The sequence below is a fragment of the Moschus berezovskii genome, chromosome 9 (assembly GCF_049115385.1).
Source record: "Moschus berezovskii isolate FMDL1 chromosome 9, NW_MosBer_1.0, whole genome shotgun sequence".
NCBI classification, from domain to species: Eukaryota; Metazoa; Chordata; class Mammalia; order Artiodactyla; family Moschidae; genus Moschus; species Moschus berezovskii.
Window position 1 is genome coordinate 89838154 of NC_142468.1, and position 27011 is coordinate 89865164.

General features: G+C 38.4%; 1 protein-coding gene across 5 annotated transcripts in view; it reads left to right on the top strand.

Annotated features, from left to right (window-relative positions):
- The window catches only part of MAP2K5 (mitogen-activated protein kinase kinase 5), a 278537-nt gene that overhangs the window by 136600 nt on the left and 114926 nt on the right, over positions 1 to 27011 (top strand). For all 5 annotated transcript variants that reach the window (XM_055437358.2, XM_055437355.2, XM_055437356.2 and 2 more), the window contains exons 14-15: positions 21387 to 21460; positions 22423 to 22473. In XM_055437358.2, coding sequence (XP_055293333.1) covers positions 21387 to 21460; positions 22423 to 22473 — 125 coding nt within the window. The remainder of the gene's footprint in view (positions 1 to 21386; positions 21461 to 22422; positions 22474 to 27011) is intronic.

Consider the following 27011-nt stretch of genomic DNA (forward strand, 5'->3'; position numbering starts at 1 on the left):
TGGTTTCCAGAGGGTAGAAGGGAGGTGGTGTGGCTGTCAAAGATGTGATGATGGGCACGTTCTCTGTCCTGACGGTATCAGTGTCAATATCTCATTTGTGATATTGTACTATAGATTTTAAAGATGTCACCATTGGGAGGAAATGGGTAGAGGGTAGACAGAATGTCTGTATTCTTTTATTTATAACTACGTGCGAGTCTACAATTATCTCAAATTAAAAAGCTTAATAAGAAAGAATGTGTGGTTGTTCTATGATTGTCTGTGTTGGGGTGGTATACTTAATCAGAGAGGACTGATATTGTGGACTTAGTTTTTCTTACACCCATGCATCTGTGATGGGATTTATCATAGACAGGGTCATCCATTTTAGGACATTTCTAAGAAGGTGAGGACCCAGGGAGATTGTCATGCAAGCCACTTTCCCTTCTTTCTGAAAATGAGTATCAGTGAAAGCCTTAGGGAAGAGAAGTCTGTTCATTACAGGGAGGGATTACAAACAGTCTGAGAGGGTGTTTAGTCCCCTGTAAATACCTGCCCTAAGATCCTTCTGCCTGGCTGAGGATTGGGATTTAAAGTAGATTATGTTGTCTTTGTGTGTTTGACTCAGTTCTTTATGGCACCCAAATATACGCCCCACACCTTAATGGTGAGCCACTGTCCAACAAGCCAACATGACGCCCTCTGTGGTCTGTTGCGTGTCTGAGTGACCAAGCCCTGATCACAGCTTTGTCTTTTAATGAAGTTTTAGGGTTTCTTCGGAGGGAGAGGGAGAACAGCTGTATGCTAGGTAGTTCCTGTTGGCAGAGGGTTGGAGGCCACGGTTAGTTTGTAGCACTGATTGTGTGCTAGTGTGTATTTGTTAGGTGAATAAATTGAACCACAGTTTTCTGGGAATAATTTTTTTCTCCTGCAATGTTTTGTAGTGTAGCTTAATTGGAAGTCATCCTTTGTTCCTCTCTCTGTTACTAAAGTAAGATATTTATCTTCAGATAGAATATTTTGCCAGGAATGCTTAGCAGTTAAACCTTCATGGCTGTCCCTTTCTCCAAAGGCATGATTTAAGGTGATCAGCACCATGGAAATTAAATCCATTCTTTTGCTGTTGGGAAATTAAATTTCTTCTCCATTGGATGCAGTAATTATTACTGTTACTGGTGTTATTTTTTGAGTGCCTTATTTGTACTGTTGTATCAGATCCTTTGCGTGTATCATTTTATTTAAGCTTCTTTATAACCTTGCAAGGAAGGTGTCATTGTCTTCCCATTATCAGATGAAGAAACTGAAGCTTAAAAAGGATAAATAACTGGAGAAAAGTGATAATTGGTTGGTAGCTCTAGATTTAGGGTCAAATCAAGATTTAAGTTCTGCTTCAGCTTCTTAATACAACTCAACTATGTGACCTTGGATCAGTTTTAATCTCTTTGAGATCATAGCACTCTGTCTGGCACATAATAGCTATGTTATAGTTCAGATTACTTCTTATCAAGACAAGCAGCAAGAGGTTAAGCGGGAGAATAGTTAGAACCTTCCTCAGTGTTCTCTCCTGTATCTACTTTATGTGGTAAGTGAAAAAATCTAAAGTAAGCATATGATAAAGATAAACACAGCTATTCAAGGCCCAAACTGGGATAGTAACCTAGCCCACAAATTCAGATGATATTTATCTCATAAACATAATGCTCTTTGCTAGGGTTTAAGAGTTAGGATTGTAAACTCTAGTTGTGTGGCTTTGAGCAAGTAATTTCAATAACTTGAGTCTCAATTTACTCACCTATAAAATGGGGTTAATAATAGACCTATCTCAAGGGTTACGATGAGAATTAAACAAGCTGCAGAATACATATGGTGATAAATGCATTTAGCCCAGTGCTTGGCATATAGCAAGTGCCAGAGAAGTATAATCTGCCCTAATTTTTGTTATGCTTTAGAATAATTTACCACAGTTGGTCTTCTGGACATGCTACTCCAAGTCAAGTCTATAATCAAAGTGTATCTTATAATTTATTTATGTGGTATTCTGTTGCTTCCTTTCCTTCTTCACAAAAAAGATTTTGTAATCATAGGAATCTTATGTCTTGGTGTATCTTAGATTCGTGGGAAGTAGGTAGTTAAGAGCTGGGTGCAGAATATAGTTCCCTTCTGACTCCCAGGAACCTGTTCCTCCATACCTGGTATTTCCCATGCATCAACCAGAGAATGTTGCTGGGTAGGATCTAAGATCCACTGTGTTAGAAGGGAGCCTGTTTTGCTTACTACTAAAAGGAAAGCAGAATTGAGAGGCCTAAGCCTTTTTGTCTCTGGTATGAGTCTTATAAATGCCACGTGTCTCCTGCCTTTATCATATATAAAGAGAGAAAACCAATGTTTGTTGCTTCCATTGAGAACTGAATCATGAGACTCTAGATAATAGCTTCCATTTAGGATGGCTAATTATGCTGCTTAATTTTATTTAAGGCTTTTCCAAGAATATTTGGATGGCCTACCCTTTACTGTGTAGGGGAATGATTAGAATACCTTTTATGTCGCATTGTGGTTTTCTCTTAAGTGTGTTCCTGTTGTGCACAGATGCATTTCTAACGCAGAGTGTCATCAGAGTCTATATTTAATTGTACCTGCTGTTCTCATTCATTAGAATGCAGTCCCCAAGAAATAACTAGATAGATATATTAGTTGTCTTTTCATAAGACAATTAAACATAATAACATAATGAAAGAAGGTTGCTGAAGCACACTGGCATAGTGTTACAAGAGCTTACTAGGAGTGAAGACCTGTAATGTGTCTTCCAGCTCCTGGTAAACTGAGTGGTTTCATAGCATTCAAGCAAAATATTGTAATTGCTTTATAGAGGGAAAAAATTGAAGAGAAGTTTATTTCTGCTTCCACTGTCATCCTACAAGAGAACCACATGCTGTATTTTAAAACTGAGCTCATGTTTCCTTAAGAATTGCATGGAGCCCGTTTCTAAAAGCGTTCAGTGAGACTTCCACATGAAAGCACAGAGCAAACTAAACATTTTAAATATAAGACACAATGGAGACCAGAAGGGAGCAGAAGTCAGACGCATCACCAGAACCAGATATGAATACATCACAGCAAAAAGAGAATCCTCATTTTGCATGAATTTCCTTTTCTGAAAAGAGAAAGCATAGAGTCACGTATGTAAAGTGATTTTCTTTGGAACTAAACTTAAAATTGATGTATAAAGCCCTATATAAAGGGCATTGGATTACTCCAGTCATAGTTCTGTGAAAGGGATTTTATTTATCTGTTTTGAACAGCCCCCTCGGTACCCAGTCGTTTCCTATCGAGGGTTGCCTCCCCCTCTGACCCCTGGTTGTGCTGGGGGTGGGGGCTGGGCAGTGGGCGGAGGAGCCTTTTGTGAAGAGCTGCAGAAAGCACATGCTCCTGTGGGCCTTTATTATCAAGCTTCAGCTTGATGCTGTTTATGTGGGTTGTTTAATGGCTAATTGATGCAGCATGGATAGGTTATAGTTTCCTGCATGAGGCAGTTATGGGTGGCAACATGGGTTTGTCTCAACATGATACCAATTTCCACAGTCAATTTGGTCAATTCAGTGAAGGGGAAAGAAAAAAGAGTCAGTCCAGCCTGAAAATCAGTCAAAGGAGTACTAGAGGTTATTGAGGCAACTATGGTTGGTTGATCAAAATTTTCATGTTTGGACCATTTGTTTTCATATTTTGTATACACAGCCTTAGTCATTTTGGGAAATAATCTTAAATACACAAAATTAACATTTAAAATTTAGTATCTTTTTAAAAATACTTATATCACACTCAGGTCTTCTAGAATGTGTTAGTTTTGAGAGGGAATAACCATTTTACCATTGATATGTAGTATATGATTAGCGTAAATAACTCATGTTTTATAATTTGTTATACATAGAGTAAGAAGGTGACCACAGGGATCACAAAGCACCTGAGAAACTATGGAGAAGTTAAATAATTGTGTTTTGGGGCTGATTTTTAAAACCACTTTATTGTTATGTAACTTATATATCATAAAACTCACCCATTTTAAGTGAGAGGGGTTTTTAATAAGTTAGAGGGTTGTGTTACCATCACTGTAATCCGTTTGAGAACATTCCCCACCATCCTGAAGAAGAATCCACGTGCCCACTTGCGTTCAGTTCCTGTTCCTAGCCCCAACCTCCAGAAACCACTAATGTGTTCTCTGAATTTATAGATTTGCCTTTTTTAGACATTTTACATAAATAGATTTATATAACATGAAGTCTTTTCTATCTCACTTCTTTGATTTAGCATAATCGTTTTGTGGTTTATCCATTTAGCAGCATGGATATGTCAGCAGTTCATTCCTTTTTTAAAAATGTCTTTTTAAAATTGAGGTATAATTGACATACAACATTATATTAGTTTCAGGTGTACAATATACTGATTTAATATTTGTATATATTATGAAGTGATCACCAAAATAAGCCTAGTTAACATCTGTTACCATACATAGAGAATTTTTTTCTTGTGATGAGAACTTTTATGGTTTATTCTCTTAGCAAATTTAAAATGTGTAATACAGTATTATTAAATGTAATCGCTGTGTATTAAATTACATCCCTGTGACATACTTATTTTAAAAACAGATGTTTGTACTTGACTCCCTCGCAAATCCTCTCCCCCGCGCCCCGCTGCAGCAAATACCAGTCTGTTCTCTGTATCTATGAGTTTGTTTTGTTGTTGTTTTTAGATTCTGCTTATAAGTGAGATCACGTGGTACTTGTCTTTTTCTGATTATTTCAGTTAGCATAGTGCCCTTGAGGTCCATTCATGTTGTCTCAAATGACAAGATGTCATTTTTTTATGGCCAAAAAATATCTCATTCTATATACCACACTATATATAGTACATATATATACACCATACTGTATGTATCAGTTTTCTTTATTGATGAACATTTAGGTTGTTTCCCTGTTCAGTTATTATAAATAATGGTGCAGTGAACATGGGGGTGTAGATACCTTTTGGAGTGAGTGTTTTATTTCCTTTGAATAAATACCCAGAGGTAGAATTGGTGGATTTTATGGTGGTTCTGTTTGTAATACTTTGAGGAATCTCCATACTGTTTCCCATAGTAAAAGTGAAAGTGTTAGTCACTCGGTTTTGTCCGACGCTTTGCGATCTCGTGGACTGTAGCCGGCCAGGCTTCTCTGTCCATGGGATTTCCCAGAAAGAATACTGGAGCAGGTAGCCATTCCTTTCTCCAGGGCATCTTCCTGACCCAGGGATCCAACCCACATCTCCTGCACTTCAGGCAGATTCTTTACCATCTGAGCCACCAGGGAAGCCCATTTTCCGTAGTGGATGTACCAATTTACATTTCCATTAGCTGTGACCAGGGTTCCCTTTTCTCGACATCCTTGCCAGCAATTGTTATTTCTTGTCTTTTTGATAATAGCCAGCCAAACAGATATGAGGTGGTATCTTATTGTGGTTTAGATTTGCTTTTCTCTGATGATTAGAGATGTGGAGCACCTTTTCATGTGTCTGTTGGCCATCTGTATGTCTTGTTTAGAAAAATGTCTGTTCAGACCCTCTGTTCCTTTTTCAATCATGTTGACTTTTTTTTTTCTGTTAGGTTGTCTGAACTTTTTATATATTTTAGATGTTAACCCTTAATGAAACGGGGCTTGTCCAATGGCTCAGGGGGTAAAGAATCCACCTGCAATGCAAGAGACGGGAGACAGGAGTTCGATCCCTGGATCAGAAAGATCACCTGGAGGAAGAATTGGCAACCCATTCCAGTGTTCTTGTCTGAAAAATCCCATGGACAGAGGAGTCTGGCGGACTTCACGGTCTAAAGGATCACAAACAGTTGGACACGACTGAGCACACGTGCAGACAGACTTTAATCAGATATCGTGATTTGCAAATATTTTCTCTTATTCATTTGGTTGCTTTTCCAATTTGTTGATGGTTTCCCTTGCCCTGTAAAGCTTTTTAGTTTGATGTAGTACCACTGTGTGGTGTTTTTTTTTTTTTGCTTTTGTTGCCTTTGCTTTTTATTTTTACTTAATTTTTTGGCTGCTATGGGTCTTCGTTGCAGCACATGGCTTTTCCTCTAGTTGCAGTAAGCAAGGATTACTCTCTGTTTGCGGTGTACAGGCTTCTCCTGTGGTGGCTTCTCTTGTTCTGGAGCACAGGCTCTAGGGTGTGCGGGCTTCAGCAGTTGTGTACACAGGCTTAATTGTACCACAACATGTGGAATGTTCCCAGACCAAGGGTTGAACCCGTGTCTCCTGCATTCCAAGACGTGTTGTTTACCATGGGACTACCAGGGAAGTCCCTGTTGCCTTTGCTTTTGATGTCAAATCCAAAAAAAAATCATTGTCAAGACTGATGTCAAGGAACTAACCCCTTCTGTTTTCTTCAAGGGCTTTTATGCCTTCAGGTCCTATATGCAAGTCTTTAATCCATTTTGAGTGAAATTTTGTGTATATTGTAAGGTAGTGGGCCAGTTTCATTTTTTAAAGTGTGGCTGTGCGTTTTTTCCAAACACCATTTATTTAAGAGACTGTCCTTTATTTCTCCTTTGAATAGTCAGATATTTTTGTCTGGTTTTGGCATCAGGATAATGCTGGCCTCACAAAATGAGTTTGGAAGTGTTCCCTTTTATGCTATTTTTCTGAAGAGTTTGAGAAGAATTGGTATTCTTTTTTCTTTGACTGTTTGGTATAGAATTCACTAATGAAGCCATCTGGTTCTTGTCTTTTGTTTGTAGGAAGTTTTAACATTACTGATTCAATCTCCTCACTAGTATTTGGTCTCTTCCAATTTTCTGTTTCTTCATAATTCAATCTTGGAAGTTTGCATGTTTCTAGAAATTTATCCATTTACTAGTAGAAGGATATTTGGATTGTATCCAGTTTGGGATTATTAAGAATAATGATACTGTTCATACACAAGTCTTTATTTGGTTTTGTGTTTTCATTTCTCTTGAGTGGGTGGTATATATCTTTCTTTAAATATTTGTAATCACAATGAATCAGATCACCTAATGCACATCAGTTATGAAAAGAAATAACCATTTTCCATTGATGTATATTGTATGATCAGTGTTAATAATTAACTGATATTTCATACTTTATTAAAGTTAAAATAGGAATGCAATCATAAAGATTATATGGTAAGTTTACATTTAATTTTAAAAGACACTTTGAGGCTGATTTTTATTTAGTTACAGGCTCTTCTAGAAAACCACCTGTGGCATGACACTGATATCCCATTTGTAAGTTCTGCCATTTTTCCAACTTCCTAATAGTTTCCTAATAATCCTCTACATGCGTGTATGCTCAGTCGCTTTAGTCATGTCTGACTCTTTGTGACCCTATGTAGTGTAGCCCGCCAGGCTCCTCTCTCCATGGGGTTCTCCAGGCAAGAATACTGGAATGGGTTGCCATGCCCTCCTCCAGAGAATCTTCCCGACTCATTGATCAAACCTCAGTCTCTAGACTGCTGGATTGGCAAGTGGATTCTTTTCCACTAGTGGCACCTGGGAAGCCCCTAAGAATCCTCTAAGCACTTCAAATGAGCCTGCCTTGGAGTTAATCAAGAAGACTGAAATGGCTAAAATTTATAGAGCAGAATCCTAGAGAGGAAGGAACTGTGCAGAGAAAGAGCTCAGGAAGTTATGTGGAAGTCTCCTTGAGTTTTTGGCCAAGTATCAGCCTCTGCTTTTGTAGGGTGAAATCTTACAAAGCTAGTAGAACTCATATAATGCGTCTGATCTAATATATTAAATGATTCACATCTTGACTTTCTAGGGTAAGAGTTATTGTCATTACTGATTCTACAGAGCAGTAGCTTCCAGTAGGTATAGTGTATGTTTCTCCCATTTATTGTGTTTATTCGATGATTCATTGAGCACCATTTCTTTGACAGGCACTGCTAAGCACACAGTCTCAGTTAATTTTTATAACAAATTTTGTCAATACAGGAAGATCAGATATCACCTTTAATCTATATATCATATACTCACACACACATACTCACTCTCTCATACACAGTTCAGTTCAGTTCAGTCACTCAGTCGTGTCCAACTCTCCGCGACCCCACGAAACACAGCACGCCAGGCCTCCCTGTCCATCACCAACTTCCGGAGTTCACTCAAACTCATGTCCACAGAGTCGGTGATGCCATCCAGCCATCTCATTCTCTGTCGTCCCCTTCTCCTCCCGCCCCCAACCTTTCCCAGCATCAGAGTCTTTTCCAGTGAGTCAACTCGTCGCATGAGGTGGCCAAAGTATTGCAGTTTCAGCTTTAGCATCAGTCCTTCCAATGAACACCCAGGATTGATCTCCTTTAGAATGGACTGGTTGAATCTCCTTGCAGTCCAAGGGACTCTCAAGAGTCTTCTCCAACACCACAGTTCAAAAGCATCAATTCTTCGGCGGCAATCAGCTTTCTTCACAGTCCAACTCTCACATCCATACATGACCACTGGAAAAACCATAGCCTTGACTAGACGGACCTTTGTTGACAAAGTAATGTCTCTGCTTTTTAATATACTACAAGGTTGGTCATAACTTTCCTTCCAAGGAGCAAGCGTCTTTTAATTTCATGGCTGCAATCAGCATCTGCAGTGATTTTGGAGCCCAAAAAAATAAAGTCTGACACTGTTTCCACTGTTTTTCCATCTATTTCCCATGAAGTGATGGGACCAGATGCCATGATCTTTGTTTTCTGAATGCTGAGCTTCAAGCCAACCTTTCCACTCTCCTCTTTCACTTTCATCAAGAGGCTTTTTAGTTCCTCTTCACTTTCTGCCATAAGGGTAGTGTCATCTGCATATCTGAGGTTATTGATATTTCTCCCAGCAATCTTGATTCCAGCTTGTGCTTCTTCCAGCCCAGCGTTCCTCATGATGTACTCTGCATAGAAGTTAAATTAGCAAGGTGACAGTATACAACCTTGACGTACTCCTTTTCCTATTTGGAACCAGTCTGTTGTTCCATGTACAGTTCTGACTGTTGCTTCCTGACCTGCATACAGGTTTCTCAAGAGGCAGGTCAGGTGGTCTGGTATTCCCATCTCTTGAAGAACTTTCCACAGTTTGTTGTGATCCACACAGTCAAAGGCTTTGGCATAGTCAATGAAGCAGAAATAGATGTTTTTCTGGAACTCTCTTGCTTTCTCCATGATCCAACGGATGTTGGCAATTTGATCTCTGGTGCCTCTGCCTTTTCTAAAACCAGTTTGAACAGCTGGGAGTTCACGGTTCACATATTGCTAAAGCCTGGCTTGGAGAATTTTGAGCATGACTTTACTAGCGTGTGAGCTGAGTGCAATTGTGCGGTAGTTTGAGCATTCTTTGGCATTGCCTTTCTTTGGGATTGGAATGAAGACTGACCTTTTCCAGTCCTGTGGCCACTGCTGAGTTTTCTCTCATACACATGTGCCCTCAAATCCTTTTTTGAAATAAATAAGCTATAATAATTAAGAATTTATTTAGTTAGCCTAAATCTGAATTCATGTGATGGAATTTGAAGGAAATTCCAACATAAAAAGATTCCATTTGCTTCAAATTCCATCACATGAATTCAGATTTAGGCTAACTAAATCCTCTGATTTAAGTTTCACTTTATCTGAGTAAAATAATCCACCTTATATCTGAGTCATCAACAAACCTAGTATATAGTCAATGAATTTATCTCTTCCATGTTTTTACTTAAAACATACAGATTCTATAATTCTCAAGAATAGTTCCAAGAATACTAAAATAATTTTTGTCGTTGTTTTGGCTTGTTTTCAGCTTCATTCCAACCCCTAAACAAGAGCACAACAGATTAGGCCAGAAACATTACTTTTAAGAAGACAGTTGTAACTCTGCTTATTTTAATGCAATTTCAAGTTATAGAAAACAAACAACTGAGAGCATACAGCTTTTTATTCAGCTTGCTTAAAAACATCATAGCCTTTCTTCTGTAAGCAAAGCACAAAAAAGATGAGTCTTTAGAGTGACTGATTATAAATGGCAATCATCAGGGCAAATGTAAGTCATTTTGGTTTAATCAGGCCATTAATTATTAGGGTTTATCAATTAGTTTTATTGAAGGCAAAGGAGCTTAAATGAATAGTAGAGCATTGATTTTAACTGAGACATTTTCTCATAGAAAATACAAATGAGATGTGTAGAATGTGAAATTATATACAGGTCCTTTTCATACCACTAAAAAGTAACAAGCTACATCTAACGTAAACCATAAACCTTTAGTGAAAAACCAAATTAACTCTAATTCCTTTGCATTATGCATAAAATAATACGTTTTAGTGTTTCCTAATTTGAGGTTTGCTTTGTGTTGGCCATGAAGTCAACATTATGTCGGATAAAGTGAAATGAAGGTTCAGTGTATAGTTATCCATTGGTGATATCAGGTATTTCCTATCCTCTTTCATTTTAGAAGAATCTCAGTTGTTTTATACAGATAAGGCTGTATAGGAGTCAGTGGAGATTCCTGTTGGCCAGATCCTCTCAGAAAAAGCAGAGGTGACACAGAAAGTACGTGTATTTGCCCACGTGGGCGCTTGTGTATGACAGAGTAAGTATGTGTGTGTATGAGTGTAAGCTATACAAGATTAAAGGTGATATCTGATCTTCCTGTATTGACAAAAGTTGTTATAAAAAATATCTGAGACTGTGTGCTTAGCAGTGCCTGTCAAAGAAATAGTGCTCAATAAATCAACAAATAAATGAAATACATGGGAGAAACATACACTATACATACTGGAAGCTATTGCTCTGTAGAATCAGTAATGACAATGACTCTTACCCTAGAAAGTCAAGATGTGAATCATCTGATATATTAGATCAGGCGCAAATTTCATTATATGAGTTCTACCTGAAGGCAGGCTTCTTCCAGAAAGACTAGTGCTGTTCACAGAAGAAGTAACAATGATCCAATCACACGTGTCTCCTGTCACACTATTTTCCTACTCCTTCAGTGAGATTTCACAGTAAGGTGGGCTTTTTAATGATGATGTGACAAATATTTAAGTTGCAGCAGTTGTCAACCTATGTAGATTATCAGTAGTTATGATGCAGTTCTGTTTAACAATTTGAAGTGAAAAGTGAAAGTCACTCAGTCATGTCTGACTCTTTGCAGCCCCATGGACTGTAGCCCACCAGGCTTCTCTGTCCATGGAATTCTCTAGGCCAGAATACTAGAGTGGGCTGCCCATTTCCTTCTCCAGGGGATGTTCTCAATCCTGAGGTCAAACCCAGGTCTCCTGCATTGGTTCTCTGCAAGTAAGTTAATTACCTGTCATTATCAAGTTTCACACTCTTTAAAGGATTACAATAAAATCACTCAACAACATAATGCAAATATCTGGCATCTAAATAAAAATCAGTGCATGAAAAAAAATTTTTTTCTTCTGATAGTGAATGGAAAACCATAACCAGAAAAATAATCAATCAATAGAAATGAGACTCTCATGAGTTGGATGAACCTAGAGCCAGAGTTATAGAGAGTGAAATAAGTCAGAAAAAGAAAAACAAATATAGTATATTAATGTATGGAATCTAGAAAAATGGTATTGATGAACCTATTTGCAGGGAAGGAACGGAGACGCAGATACAGAGAATGGACTTGTGGACACAGTGGGGGAAGGAGAGAGTGGGATAAATGGGGAAAGTAGTGTCAACCTGTATACATTATCAGGTGTAAGGTGGATAGCTGGTGTGAAGCTGCTGTGTAGCACAGGGAACCCTGTCTGGTGCTCTGTGATGACCGGGAGGGGTGGAATGAGGGCGAGGGGTAGGAGGCTATGGAGGGAGGAATGTATGTATAATTATGATTGATTTGCACTGTTGTATGGCAGAAATCAACACAACATTGTAAAAAAAATTTTTAACTTAAATTTAAAAAATAGGCAAAAAAATAAATTACTAAGGAAGAAAAAGCTAATCAAATGTAGAAGGAAGATACCAGACAGACATCCAAATATCAAAGCTTGGAGCCTGCTTTGTGTGCAGAGTCCAGATCTACTGTGTAAGAGACCTGTTAGTTGTTTATCTGCAGTAATTCAACCCCCATCCACTTTTCTTTCCACACACTCATCTGTGATGCAGAGGCTGGGTCTCTGCAAATCACATTTCAGAGTACCCTTGGACTGGTGGCCCTTTGTTAGGTTTTGCCAGTAGGGGGCAGTAGAGGGAGACTGAGGTGGGAATCAGAACCAGTGGTTTTTGCACCTACCTGGTTTCTGCACCTCCTGCAGCATCACCTCAGCATTGGATCCTGACCCAAGCACCCAGCTTCTATTAGCACATGGAGAACCAGCCCCATATGCTCCCTCACAAATATGACCTGCAACTGGGCAGTGACCTCTTCTTGGAGGTCTGAACACTGACTCTTTAGAACTTCTCTTCTGAGTTCTTAGGACTTCCCTGGTGGCAAAATGGTAAAAAATCCACCTGCAATGCAAAAGACGTAGGTTCGATCCCTGGATCAGGAAGATCCCCTGGAGAAGAAAATGGTGACCCACTCCAGTATTCTTGCCTAGGAAATCCCTTTGACATAGAAGCAGAAATCTCTCTGAGGACACAATAGTTGCTTCCTAAAATTATTACCCTAGTTTCATTTTTCTAGCCCTCCAATTCCTATGTAGCAAATTTCCTATATTAAATTCTTTCTGTTGAAAAAAAAAAAAGAAATGGGACTCTCCCATTAGCAGACAAGGACTTTAGAACAGTTATTGTATTAATAAATATACTCAAGGATTTCAAGGAAAACATGAGCATTATGGGGAGAGAAATGGGAGACAAACTCGAAGGGAACTTCTAGATATGAAAAATAAAACACCTGAAGTAAAAATTTCACTTGGAGTAATTAACAATAGGTTAGAAATTGCAGATCTCGATGTTAGAAACATAGAAATTATCTAAAATTACTGCAAAGAAAAAAAAGACTTTAAAAAAATGAGCAACCAACTCAGTGACCTCTGAGACAGTATCACAAAGTCTAGGATATAAATGAAGTCTCAGAAGGAAAGGAAAAAGAAAAAGGAGCAAAAAATCATTTGAATAAGTAATGCTTCCCAAACTTTCCAAATTTGATGAAACCCATAAATCCAGAGATCTGAGAAGCCTAACAAACTTAACCAGGACATATACAAGACCATAGCAAAATACATCAAAATAAAAACTTTAAAGCCAGTGTTTTTTTTTAATCTTTAAAATATTCAGAGTAAAAGTAATACATTAAAGATTGGAACGGAAAATGAGAGTGACAGCAGACTTCTTTTCCGAAGCTATGCAAGCCAGAAGACAATGGAAACACATCATTAACACACTGAGGAAATGAAAATCCTTTAAATCCAGAATTCTAAGTCCAGTAAATATATTCTTCCAAAATAACAGTTAAATGAAGGCTTTTTAAGGCAAACAAAGAAGAGAGAATCCATTGCCAATAGACGATCATTATAAAAAAATGTTAGAGGAAGTTATTTAGGCAAAAGGAAAATGATACCACATTGATAGTTAGGTCTACACAAAGAAATAAATAGTACCAGGAATGATATACCTGTGGATATATAAAAGGCCTTTGCTTTTAAATTTTTTAAAAATATGATTATTTAAAGCAAAAATAAAGACTGTATTGTGGCATGTCCTCTATGACGTGCAGAGGAAAAATAGGTAATAATATCACAAAGGATGGGAGGGAAGAAATGGAAACATACTGTTCTAATATTCTTACATTATCAATTAAATGCCCCAGTGTCATTTGAAAGTAGACTCTGAAATGTTAAAGAAACATTGTAATCCCTAGAACAGCCATTAAAACAAAAAACAAACCTTCCAATGGGCTGGCAAACTTTAGCCCACAGGTCAAATTTAGCTCACTACCTGTTTTGGTCACCAAGGATTATTGGAGCACAGCCATGCTCACTTATTTACATATTGCCTGTAATTGCTTCTGCCCTACAGTGGCAAAACTGAGTATTGGCCTCAACACCTGAAATGTAGTCCTTTACAGAAAAGGCCTACCAACTTCTGGCTTAGAAACCCATAGTAGAGAACAGTGGAATGCTAAAAAGAGCCAAACTAATCCAGAAGAAGACAATAAAAGAAAGGAACAAAGAACAGATGAGACAAATAGTAAGACAGTAGAGCTGAACTCAACCATATGACCAATTACATTAAGTTTGAATGGTCTAAATACTACAGTTTATAGCAAAAATGTCAGCTTGGTCAAAAAAGTAAGACCTAGTTGATACTGTGTGCGAGATAACTTCCTTAGATGTTAGTGACAGAGAGGTGTTATCCAAACACTAATCATCGACTTTTTAAAGCAAAATTATTACAGGGTTTATGATATATATTGAAAAGGAAAAAATCACCTAAAAATAAAAAATCAGTCAGCAGTTGCCAGAGGTCAGGGTGGAATTGACTGTAAAGAGCACAGGGAATTTTGGGGGGTGATATAAATGTTTCATATCTTGATTGAAGTATAGTGTATGGATGGTGTAGTTATATGGATGTATACATTTGTCAAACTCATTAAACTATATATTCAAAATGACTGCAATAAAATTTATTTTTAATGAATAAAATTGATTTAAAAAGCAAAGTTAATAAAATTTCTTTTCAGATATTCTGAATTTGCCAGCAGTTAAATCAGAAGGAAATATAGTAGGTATGTTGATCTTTTCTAAATGCTGACATGAAGACCAGACTGTTTTAGATTGATTTCTGAATCAGTAGATCTGAGGATTAAACACACAGGCAACACACATATATGTGTATATGCATATATGTATATACACACGGACAGCACACATATGTATATACACACATATATACACACAGACTGGAGAAGGAAATGGCAACCCACTCCAATATTCTTGCCTGGAAAATCCCATGGACAGAGAAGCCTGGTGGGCTACAGTTCATGGGGTCACAAAGAGTCAAACACAACTGAAGTGACATAGCATACATACATAGATCTGAGGTGGAACCAAAAAAAAATTTTTTTTAATATACAGCCAAGCTTGGAAACTCTCTAGTTACTTTATTCTCATTGTTTTTTTATAGGAAGCGAATACCATTTAGAGTATACATAAGCAGTGATATTATCCTGAAATCTCATATATACTATTTTTGGTCAAAATATATACCACAGATCTTACTCATGCTTCTCTCCACAGTGCCTGCTATCATATCTGGCACATGCTAAGGCATCAGTAAATATTTGTTGAATGAGTATTTTTGAATGCTTATAGGTTCTTTCAGAATGAACAATATCATTCACAAATATATTCATTAATAGTGAAATATATTTATTCTGAAATAAATGCCATCGGATGGGAAAAGATGGGGCTCCATCTCAGTCCAAATTCATGCTTCTCCAGGTACACATATTTGCCCATTTATTTAGTGGAAATATTCATTCATGATTTGTTCAATAGATACCATTTCTTATCCATATCAGGCACCATTCTAAACATAGAATTGAACATAACAGATCACGTCTCTGCATTCATGGAGCTTTCCTTCAAGAAGGGAAGACTGAGACAGAATAGATTTACGTGTACTTATATAAGGTGTTGATGATGGTAAGTGTTAAGAGGAGCATTGAAATAGGGAAGAGGGAAAATGAATCTCTGAGGTTGGAAGTATTGCTCTTCGTGGTGGATAGTTGAGTAAGACTTCTCTTATAAGGGTAACATTTGAGCAGAAACCTGGAAGAAGAAAAAAATGCAAAGGCTCAGGCCATGCCTGCTTATGTATGTGGGAGCAAAGTATTCCGGTGATATGGAACCACAGAGCAGGAACACGCCTGAGAAGACAGCCAGTGAGACGAAGCAGAGCAGGCAGGGAGAGTCGGAAGGATGAGAGCACAGGGGTCATGGGGGCAGCTCAGAGAAGGCTTCAGAAATCATAAGGGCTGCATTTTGCATTGAGTTGGGAGACCCCTGGAGGTTTTAGGCAGAGAGATGACATGGTCTTATTTAGGTTTCAGGGTTGTTTTTGTTTTTTTTTTTTTTTTAATTTTTTCTATTTTTCGGCCATGCCATGTCGTATGCGGGATCTTAGTTGCCCAACCAGGGATTGAACCTGCACCCCCTGCAGTGGAAGCACAGCATCTTAACCACTGGACTACCAGGGAAGTCCCTGATTTAGGTTTTAAAAGAATCATTTTAGTGGCGCTGTTCATGACAGGCTGTAGAGCAAGTGTGAAAGTGAGGAGACCAGTTCATTGGCCTTATTGGGGAATGAGTACATATAGTCTGGCAAATATGCCTCTTCATAAACATTGAATAGGTTTTATCATTCTGCTTACTGGACTTTGTAAATTACTTTCTTTCAACTAGTATTTTACCTAAATACAGCTTGAATTTACTGCAGTAGCAACAGAAATTATTCCTAAACATAAAGAAATATAACACTTTTTATGACTTGGTTGATTGCCAGTAGATAATAATAATACTGTATACTTATAGAGTGTTTGACAGTTTAAAAGCTATTTTACATTCATTATTTCATCTAATCCCCACAATTTTTTAAGATGCAGTAACTTTTATTATCTCCCTACAGAGGTGAAAGCTAAAACGTCACATCCCTAGTCCAAAGTCACATTTGGCAGGGTCCAGAAGACTAAAATCCAAGTCTCATGTCTCCACTGAGTCAGGCTTCTGTCTCCTCACCTGAATCCACTGATTTTGTTTAAAGGGATCTATTATGGTCCAATGTTGCTGGGGAGGGGAACACTTAAACTAACAAATTTAGTGTATTGTTTAGGAAGCCATCAACCACTGAGCAAGATGTTATGCTCACACAGTTCAGTTCAGTTCAGTCACTCAGTCGTGTCCGACTCTTTGCGACCCCATGAATTGCAGCATGCCAGGCCTTCCTGTCCATCACCAACTCCCGGAGTTCACTCAAACTCATGTCCATCGAGTCGGTGATGCCATCCAGCCATCTCATTCTCTGTCGTCCCCTTCTCCTCCCGCCCCCAATCCCTCCCAGCATCAGAGTCTTTTCCAGTGAGTCAACTCTTCACATGAGGTGGCCAAAGTATTGGAGTTTCGGCTTTAGCATCAGTCCTTCCAATGAACACCCAGGATTGATCTCCTTTAGAATGGACTGGTTGGCTCTCTTTGCAGTCCAAGGGACTCTCAAGAGTCTTCTCCAACACCACAGTTCAAAAGCATCAATTCTTCGGCGATCAGCTTTCTTCACAGTCCAACTCTCACATCCATACATGACCACTGGAAAAACCATAGCTTTGACTAGACGGACCTTGGTGGCAAAGTAATGTCTCTGCTTTTTAATATGCTATCTAGGTTGGTCATAACTTTCCTTCCAAGGAGTAAGTGTCTTTTAATTTCCTGGCTGCAATCAGCATCTGCAGTGATTTTGGAGCCCGATTCATGGGGTCGCAAAGAGTCAGACACAACTGAGTGACTGAACTGAACTGAAAATAGTGTCTGACACTGTTTCCACTGTTTCCCCATCTATTTCCCATGAAGTGATGGGACCAGATGCCATGATCTTTGTTTTCTGAATGTTGAGCTTTAAGCCAGCTTTTTCACTCTCCTCTTTCACTTTCATCAAGAGGCTTTTTAGTTCCTCTTCACTTTCCATAACGGTGGTGTCATCTGCATATCTGAGGTTATTGATATTTCTCCTGGCAATCTTGATTCCAGCTTGGGCTTCTTCCAGATATATAAAAAAATGTGTAAAGACATTCTTCCCTTGTGAACTTATTACTTGGTGATACCTTTAACAGTAAATATGGTAAGTAATTACTGGTTAAAAAAAAAAGCTGTCACATGCTTAGTTCTAAATGGTACAGACAATAAATGCCTTAGCAATTCAAAGGAAGCAGTGATTTTGGTGGCCAAGTAGATACGTTAACAGGGAAATGGAATACTTCAGTTGAAGGATGGACAAGATTCAGTCAAAAAATATCAAGTAAGGATTTCTAAACCCAGGGAGGTTGAGGTCTGGGACACAGCATGAATGATGGCATGGTAGTGGTATTTTAGAGATTTTTTTCTTTTGAGACAATGGCTAGACCACGCTAGTTGGAATACAGAAGTTGTTTTAGGATGGCTGTATGCCTGCTACTTTCATACACAAACTATTTCTGAAAACTAAACTGAAAGGTAAATGTACAAAATCAGGCAGTAGGCATATATGTAAGTTAAAAAAAGATATTGGAGAGCTGAAAATGCCATCCAGTTCTTATTTACACCTTGCCTTTCAGAACATAATCTAGAAATTTGGCTGTTTTACTATCTTCTCTCTCTTGGTCCACTTAAGTCAAATGTGTCTGATTAAAGCTAAGGATTTGTTCATCTTACCATACCTTGTGATTTCCAGGGAGCCCCTTCTTCCAGGAGCTCAGAATATTTGTTTATTAACTGTCTCCATCAGATATGTGGCTTAAGAGTGGTTTAAGGGTGCTGTGTTGTGCCTAGTTGCTCAGTTGTGTCCAACTCTTTGTGATTCCATGGACTGCAGTCTGTCAGGCTCTTCTGACCATGGGATTCTCCGGGCAAGAATACTGGAGTGGGTTGCTGTGCCCTTCTCCAGGGGATCTTCCCGACACAGGAAAAGGACCAGGATCTCCTGCATTGCAGCTAGATTCTTTGCCAACTGAGCTACCAGAGAAGCCCAGTGTAAGGGTATCAGTATATGAAAAAGCAAATTGTCCAAAAGAAAAATATTTAAACTCAAGGGCCTTTAGTGAGAATTAAATTTGGAAAATAAGACCAGGCTTTGTAGAGCCTAACATTTCTTCCAGTTCAGCAGACATTTATTGAGTGTCTACTGTGGCTGTCTATGATGTGTATTTTTTGTGCGGACTACTGAGCCTGCACATGTAAGACTACTTACATGCAGAGTACATCCTGAGGAACACTGGGCTGGAAGAAGCACAAGCTGGAATCAAGATTGCTGGGAGAGATAGCAATAACCTCAGATATGCAGATGACACCACCCTATGGCAGAAAGTGAAGAGGAACTAAAGAGCCTCTTGATGAAAGTGAAAGAGGAGAGTGAAAAGGTTGGCTTGAAGCTCAACATTCAGAAAATGAAGATCATGGCATCCGGTCCCGTCACTTCATGGCAAATAGATGGAGAAACAGTGGAAACAGTGGCAAACTTTATTTTTTTGGGCTCCAAAATCACTGCAGATGCTGATTGCAGCCATGAAATTAAAAGATGCTTACTCCTTGGGAGAAAAATTATGACCAACCTAGATAGCAAATTAAAAAGCAGAGACGTTACTTTGCCAACAAAGGTCTGTCTAGTCAAGGCTATGGTTTTCCCGGTAGTCATGTATGGATGTGAGTTGGACTATAAAGAAAGCTGAAGCTGAGTGGAGAAGAATTGATGCTTTTGCACCATGGTGTTGGAGAAGACTCTTGAGAGTCCCTTGGACTGCAAGGAGATCCAACCTGTCCATCCTAAAGGAAATCAGTCCTGAATGTTCATTGGAAGGACTGATGTTGAAGCTGAAACTCCAATACTTTGGCCACCTGATGCAAAGAGCTGACTCATTTGAAAAGACCCTGATGCTGGGAAAGATTGAAGACGGGAGGAGAAGGGGATGACAGAGGATGAGATGGTTGGATGGCATCACTGACTCAATGGAGATGAGTTTGAGTAAACTCCAGGAGTCGGTGATGGACAGGGAGGCCTGGCGTGCTGCAGTCCATGGAGTCGCAAAGAGTCGGACACGACTGAGTGACTGAACTGAACTGAACTGAGTTCAAACTGCTTTCAAATGAAAGCACAACCCTATTCTTAGGGAATTCATGTTGGGGTTGGCGGGGGAGGTCAGGGAATATTTTTCTTCCTCCTTAGGAGAGAAGTTATTCAGTGAAAGTGTATTTAATATGATGGTGGTATAAGGTTTATGTTGAAATTGGGGAAAACTGGAAGCAGAGAGGCAAGTTGGTTAAAAAAGCTTATACATGCCTACGCATACTGACCTGTTTTCAGAGAGAAAGCCCGCCTACAAGAAGTATATAGTGTGTCTTATTTGAAAGGGCATGCTACAGAGGCATAATCTACAGCTCACCCCTGATCACTGAAACATAATCATTAACAAAATAATGCTATGTGTTCATGGTTTCCGTTAATTTTTTCTCATCTATTCAGCAAATATTTATTAAACATTTCCTGTATGACTGGCCTTCTTCAAGAACTGGTATCTAGAAGTCAGTAAAAGAGTCAAAGTCCCTGCCTTCATGGAGTGTACATTCTAGTGTCAGTCAGGCAACACTGAACAAGCACACGTATGAGAAGATGCCTGTCACATGGGAGGTAGGGTTCAGTAATTGTTGGTTACTGAGTTTGAACCTGAAGTTTAAGTTAAGTACCTGCTCTTGGCAAGATATTTTTTTGGGGGTACCCTTTTGCAGATTGGAGGGCAGCGTGTGATTAACTTACAGTTTTTTTTAGATGTTACATAGAAATTCTGAGTCTTTTGTTCAGTCTTGGAGTAATTATGGTCATATTCTATTGAATACAGCAAGCTGTCTGTTCCAAACCACTTTTGCTGCTGAAGATGAAATGTTGAAACAGGTGCTGTCCTGTACCAACAAAAGTGCTGTGGTCTCATCCTGCTTGGATGGTTTTTGTTGGCTCCTTGAATCCCTGAAAAGGCTTATTGTTAGCAATGACGATGCTTCACAGAAACCCTTTGTGTCTATTTAGCAGACTGCCTTGGCAAAAGCTATGTCAGTTCTTTTGTTAACTTTAAAAACTCAAAATGATATAAGGGACGAGAGGGGTAAATAAAAGACTGGTAAGTGCACGCATGCACACACATACATACATCTTTTAGGTCAATTTTTAAGGATTATCTGAAGTATGGTTTGTATGTAAAACCAGGAAAAAGCAGTACTGCATTCACGCTTTCATTGTTTCAATCAGATATAACCTGTTACCAGCAAACATTTTGAATGATTTTTTCTTTACTGGCTTCTCTTTGGCCTTACTTTTTAGGTGGGAGACGCAGTTTCACATTAAAAGCAAAGCTAAGCCTTTTTGTACAAATTTTTTGCAAGAAGGCTACATTTTCTTATCTACTTTTTCTGAAAGCTGGAGTAGGATGTTAGGTGTGTTTACTGTTGTTGGAAGCCAAGATTTTATTTGACTTTCACATGAAATAAATAAACTCTTGCTTCTGCAGAAACCAGAAATGGTTGGAAGTGAGGGAGTTAGGACCTTACATTTTGCCTCCAGATAAAATGCTTTGCATTAAATTTGTGATTAGAATTCTAGGTTGAACAGATGATGTCATTTCTGCAGTATGGTTTGGTGTGCATGTGCTTTTCTTAGAACAAGCTTGGTAGATATTGAATTAGTTACATGGGTTTTTCTGGTTCCTTTTTAGATGTGAAGCCCTCCAATATGTTAGTAAACACGAAAGGCCAAGTCAAGCTGTGTGATTTTGGAGTTAGCACTCAGGTAGGTCTCTTTTTCCTCCCGTTCTGTTCTCATCTCTGTATCATCTACTTCCTATTTTCATACTCTCTCTGGATTGAAAAATCACCTAGCTGCCAGACAAACAGAACTCTGCATCTTCTCGTCGGCTGGGATTGTGTTATTCATTTTTAATCTCTGAGCGAGTTGCCTTCATCAGAATATGATTGTTCATTGTTTAATGACAGTAAAAACTGCTGATATTGTAATTACTACTTACGAATAGCAAACTTCATTGATATGCAGCTTTGATATGAAAGCGTTTTGGCCAGACAAAAGGGAGGGCAGAGTGGGAGCTGTGCCTGGGGAGCCCAACTGGCCCACAATAAAAATTAATATTGGGAGCAACAATGGTGGAGGGCCATTACAATGTGCAGCACAAATTTTAATTAATTTCCATTTTGGGCCTCCCCTGAGAACCCCGGAGATAGTGACCCATGAGCGTGCTGTGATGTTGATTTGAATTGCAGCCACCTTTACTCCCAGCCAAACACGAAGACCAAAGCGAAGGTCATCGTTGTATTATGAGTTGTCAAAGTCTGTTATCCCTCCAGCGTATTTAGTGTTCGTTTCATTCTGGTAACGCATGGGGCTTCATTCACATCTTGAGCCATCTGACTAAAAAATGAGTGTGTTCAAATTCTACTTCAAATTGACTTTTTATATCAGGCGGGTTTGGGGTACTAAAGCGATAAGCATCCTGCTTAAGTGAATTGTTGAAGGTTATCTGCTATAAGCTGTAAAGCTGTGCTTGTTTAAATTGGAAATCACATTCAAAAGAAAAGAGATTTAATCATTTTTAATGCCTTTGTAGATAAATTTGTTCCCTTTTACATAATTTTTAGTTGATTTATAGAAATGATGATTGTAGGTTAAATGAGGAATAATTGCCCATTTTATTTCCACATTATCTTTATATTGTTCTAACAGACTGTTTTGTCTCATAGCTGGTGAATTCTATAGCCAAGACGTATGTTGGAACAAATGCTTATATGGCGGTAAGTAAACTTATGCAAAAATAACATTTAAAAGCAACATCTTTATGTACTTGGTAATGTACAGTTCTTAAATTAAATCCACAGCTTTAACCTAACAGATCATAAATTACAAAGTCAATCCAGTCATGATTCGATTTTTAAGTCTTCCTAAAAGATGTGAGGGTTTATATGGGAGCTACCAACTTCTCTCACTTTGTTGACTTAACTGGTTGGTTCGAGTATAAAATTGTTTTGAAGTCTGATCCTACAGAAAAACTGCATCTTACAGCACATTAGCTACTTTGCCTCACTGCTTATTTAATTAACCTTAAAGTATATCAAAATGTCAGTCAATAAGATCAACTGTTTTTTCCAGGAATAAGCATGCTTCTACACCAGATGAAAATTAAATTATTAATTAAAAATAAAATTATTACTTATGGGTCTATGAATGTAAGGATTTAGCAGACATTTTACTGTCAAACATGTATGTCTGTCTTCTGTTTGAGTTCATGTCTGTTAAAAGATAACTTATGAGTCCCTCTGAAACAAATTTACCAGGAATAAGAAGTAGAAGCATAGAACTATTCCAGATACCAGTGTGGGTTTGACCTTTTTCTTTTGCCTGCCTTTTAAGTAAGGCAAGTTATCTGTGTTCATAAAATTGCTTTTATTTATTGGTTTCCACTTTCACTTCAAGAGTAGGGTGCTGGGAAACGACAAGCAGGAAGCTTATTTAGTATTTTGGAGCAACGTTTTGTTTTTATATCTTAGGTTTAGTTTTTTGATGAGGGTTCTAGATTTATTCAGGTAGTCAGTTTCACTCCAAGGTGTCTTTATATGAGTTAAACAAATTATGTATGGAACCTTGGATCTTATTCTCAGTGTTCTTTGTTCATATGTTATTTTGTTAAAAGGGTGTTAATATGGATAGAACCCTGGATCTTATTCTCAGAGCAATACAAAGCATTTTTTAAATCGTGATACCAAAACAGTTAATTTTTGCCTTGCATTGTTTTTAAAGAAAATTCATTTTTTCTCATTTTTCTGGGTAATGTGATAAAAAATTAATCTCTGAAGTCGTCACACCTAGTTTTTAATATGTATTTATTTAGCTGGATCAGGTCTTAGTTGCAATGCATGGGTTTTCCCCATGGCATGTGGGGTCTTAGTTCCCCAGCCAGGGATCAAACCTGCGTCGGAAGGCAGGTTCTTAACCACTGGACCACCAGAGAAGTCCCCATACCTGTTTCTTATAAAACTTAATCACCCTCTTGGCTCTGCCTGCTTAGTTGAGATTGAGCCACCTTTATAATTAACAAAGCCATGCCAAATGTCATGTCAGTGTTTGAAAAAATATGGAACACTCTGATTAACAAACAATTAATGAAATAACTTTTCCACTCTCCATCGTGTTCTTAGTAGCGTTAGCTCTAATAATTAAATTGCGATATGTTTGAATGTACAAATCCAGGTTACAGTTGTATTTCCCAGGTACACATTGAAGAAATGACTTTTTTTTTTCCTTTTTGTGTATGGATATATGTGATGAATCCATCTCTTAATTGAAAATTTGAAGATTAAAATTATGAAACATTAGCTCATATTGGCAAAACTAAAATTGCTTTGCTTCTTGGGCAAGGGAATTCTAGTTATCCACTTTCTAGTTCAAGCTGTAAAAGGTGTAAGATACCTAGAAAGCAAGGAATGTGAAACACAGATCATGAGCTTGGCTCAATTCAACAGACTTTTGTTGACCATGACTTACCTAACTGCTGTGAAGTCAGAGGTTGGGAGTGGGGAAGGTGGAAGTAACATTTATTCTGACGCAGATGTTAACCCCTGCCTGAGGTGTTGTGACGCTATATTAGAGTGCTAGCAACTGAGGGACTGAGTGACGAGTGCACAAAACCTCCCAGAATATGTTTTTCCACTTCTTATTAATAAGTATTTCAAAGTAAATAATTTCAAGAAGTTTCATTGGAAGATGGCCACTCCTGTTTATTTCTGTGTTGTCTATGGCTGCTGGAGCACTGCAGTGGCAGAGTGGGATAGTTTTGACAGTTGCAGCAGAGACCATATGGCCCACAAAGTGAAAAATAACTGTCTGGCCCTTTGCAAGAAAAGTTTGCCAACCTTTGGTCTATGCCAGTAAAAGCTATTTCTGAAACTGAGTACCTTTAATTAATCAATCTGTAATTACTGAGCGCCTTCCATGCAGTTAGCCAGGTATGGTGGTACCACTCTGTAATCCACATAAGACTTGGGCAAAATAGGAAATATGGCATTATATGTGGCCATGTCATGTGTGACATAATAAAGCCTTCAGTTTTACCATGCATACCTTTAGAGAATAAGAAGGCATTTAATATATGAATTTGATGATTCAAATAGTATGTGAAAAGGGCACTTATAAAAGAGAGAGATCACTTTGGGAGGATAAACAAAGAGAATTAGAGGGTGGAGTGACATGAGTGGGGCTGGGAGGTATAGAGGACAAATAATAAATTGTGAGTATCTACAATTAGAGGTCATCTAATATAATGCACTCATTTTGCATCTGTTTCTCTCACTTTATATTCATACCTGTTTCAGTACAGTGATAATAAAGACGATAGTAATAGTGAACACTTAATTAGAACCATGCACTAATCACCCTTTTAAAGCTTCACATATCAGTTCAGTTCAGTCGCTCAGTCATGTCTGACTCTTTGCAACCCCATGGACTGCAGTGCACCAGGCTTCCCTGTCCATCACCAACTCCCGGAGCTTGCTCAAGCTCATGTTCATTGAGTTGGTGATGCCATCCAACCATCTCATCCTCTGGTGTCCCCTTCTCCTCCTGCCTTCAGTCTTTCCCAGCATCAGGGTCTTTTCCAATGAATCAATTCTTCGCATCTGGTGGCCAAAGTATTGGAGCTTCAGCTTCAGCATCAGTCCTTTCAATGAATATTCAGGACTGATCTCCTTTAGGATTGACTGGTTGGATCTCCTTGCAGTCCAAGGAACTCTCAAGAGTCTTCTCCAACACCATATTTCAAAAGCATCAATTCTTTTTTGCTCAACTTTCTTTATGGTCCAACTCTCACATCCATACATGACTATTAGAAAATCCATAGGTTTGACTCTATGGACCTTTGTCAGCAAAATAATGTCTCTGCTTTTTAATATGCTGTCTGGATTGGTCGTAGCTTTTCTTCCAAGGAGCAAATGTCTTTTAGTTTCATAGCTGCAGTCACCATCTGCAGTGATTTTGGAGCCCAAGAAAAGAAAGTCTATCACTGTTTCCATTGTTTCCCCATCTATTGGCCATGAAGTGATGGGGCCAGATGCCATGATCTTAGTTTTTTGATTGTTGAGTTTTAAGCCAGCTTTTTCATTCTTCTCTTTCACCTTCATCAAGAGGCTCTTTAGTTCTGCTTCACTTTCTACCATAAGAGTGGTGTCATCTGCATATCTGAGGTTATTGATATTTCTCTCAACAATCTTGATTCCAGCTTGTGCTTCATTCAGCCCAGCATTTTGCATGATATACTCTACATATGTTAAACAAACAGGGTGACAATATACAGCCTTGATGTATTCCTTTCCCAATTTTGAACCAGTCTGTTGTTCCATGTCCGTTTCTAATTATTGCTTCTTGACCTGCATACACATTTCTCAGGAGGCAGGTAAGGTGGTCTGGTATTCCCATATCTTGAAGAATTTTACACAGTTTGTTTTGATCCACACAGTCAAAGACTTTTAGCAAAGTCAGTGAAGCAGAAGTAGGTATTTTTCTGGAATTCCCTTACGTTTTCTATGTTCCAGGGGATGTTGACAAGTTGATCTCTGGTTCCTCTGCCTTTTCTAAATCCAGTTCGAACATCTGGAAGTTCCTGGTTCACGTACTGTTGAAGCAGAGCTCAGAGAATTTTGAGCATTACTTTGCTAGAGTGTGAGATGACTGAACTCTTTAAATCCTCACAACAACCCTATGAGGTAGATAAATATTGTTCTTTTACAGATGACGACAACAAGGGATAGTGAAGCCAAGTGACTTAACCAATTTCCTACAGCTAATAAGTAGCAGAGTGAGGAGTCAGACTTACATAATGTCCGCTTCCAGGGACTGAACTCTTAACTGCTGTGCCTCTCACTCTATCCAAATTACGTGTCTCTCCAAAACCCTAGATTAGTATATTCAGGGTTTATTCTGGTTTATTCTCTGTATCCAGTCCTTCACATGGTGCTAAATGAATGAATCAGTTCATGAAACCTGCATTCCAAAAATGATTTGTTCACTAATTATAAGCAGACAATTTAAGTTTTTGTATTAAGTATCTTACTTGTGGGATAAAGTATAGAAGACCCTCAAATGACTCAGATACAACCCACTAGACTGATCAAATATTGAAAAGAAAAGAAATAGCCTTGCATGTGTGAACAGTCTCACTTTATTCTCCTATAATCTGAAATGTTAGGTATAAGAAAATTGTAATTAGGACAAAGATAGGGAAGCTTTTCTAAGATTATAAAGTCATTAGAACAAACAAGCAAACAAACAATAACAATTTATG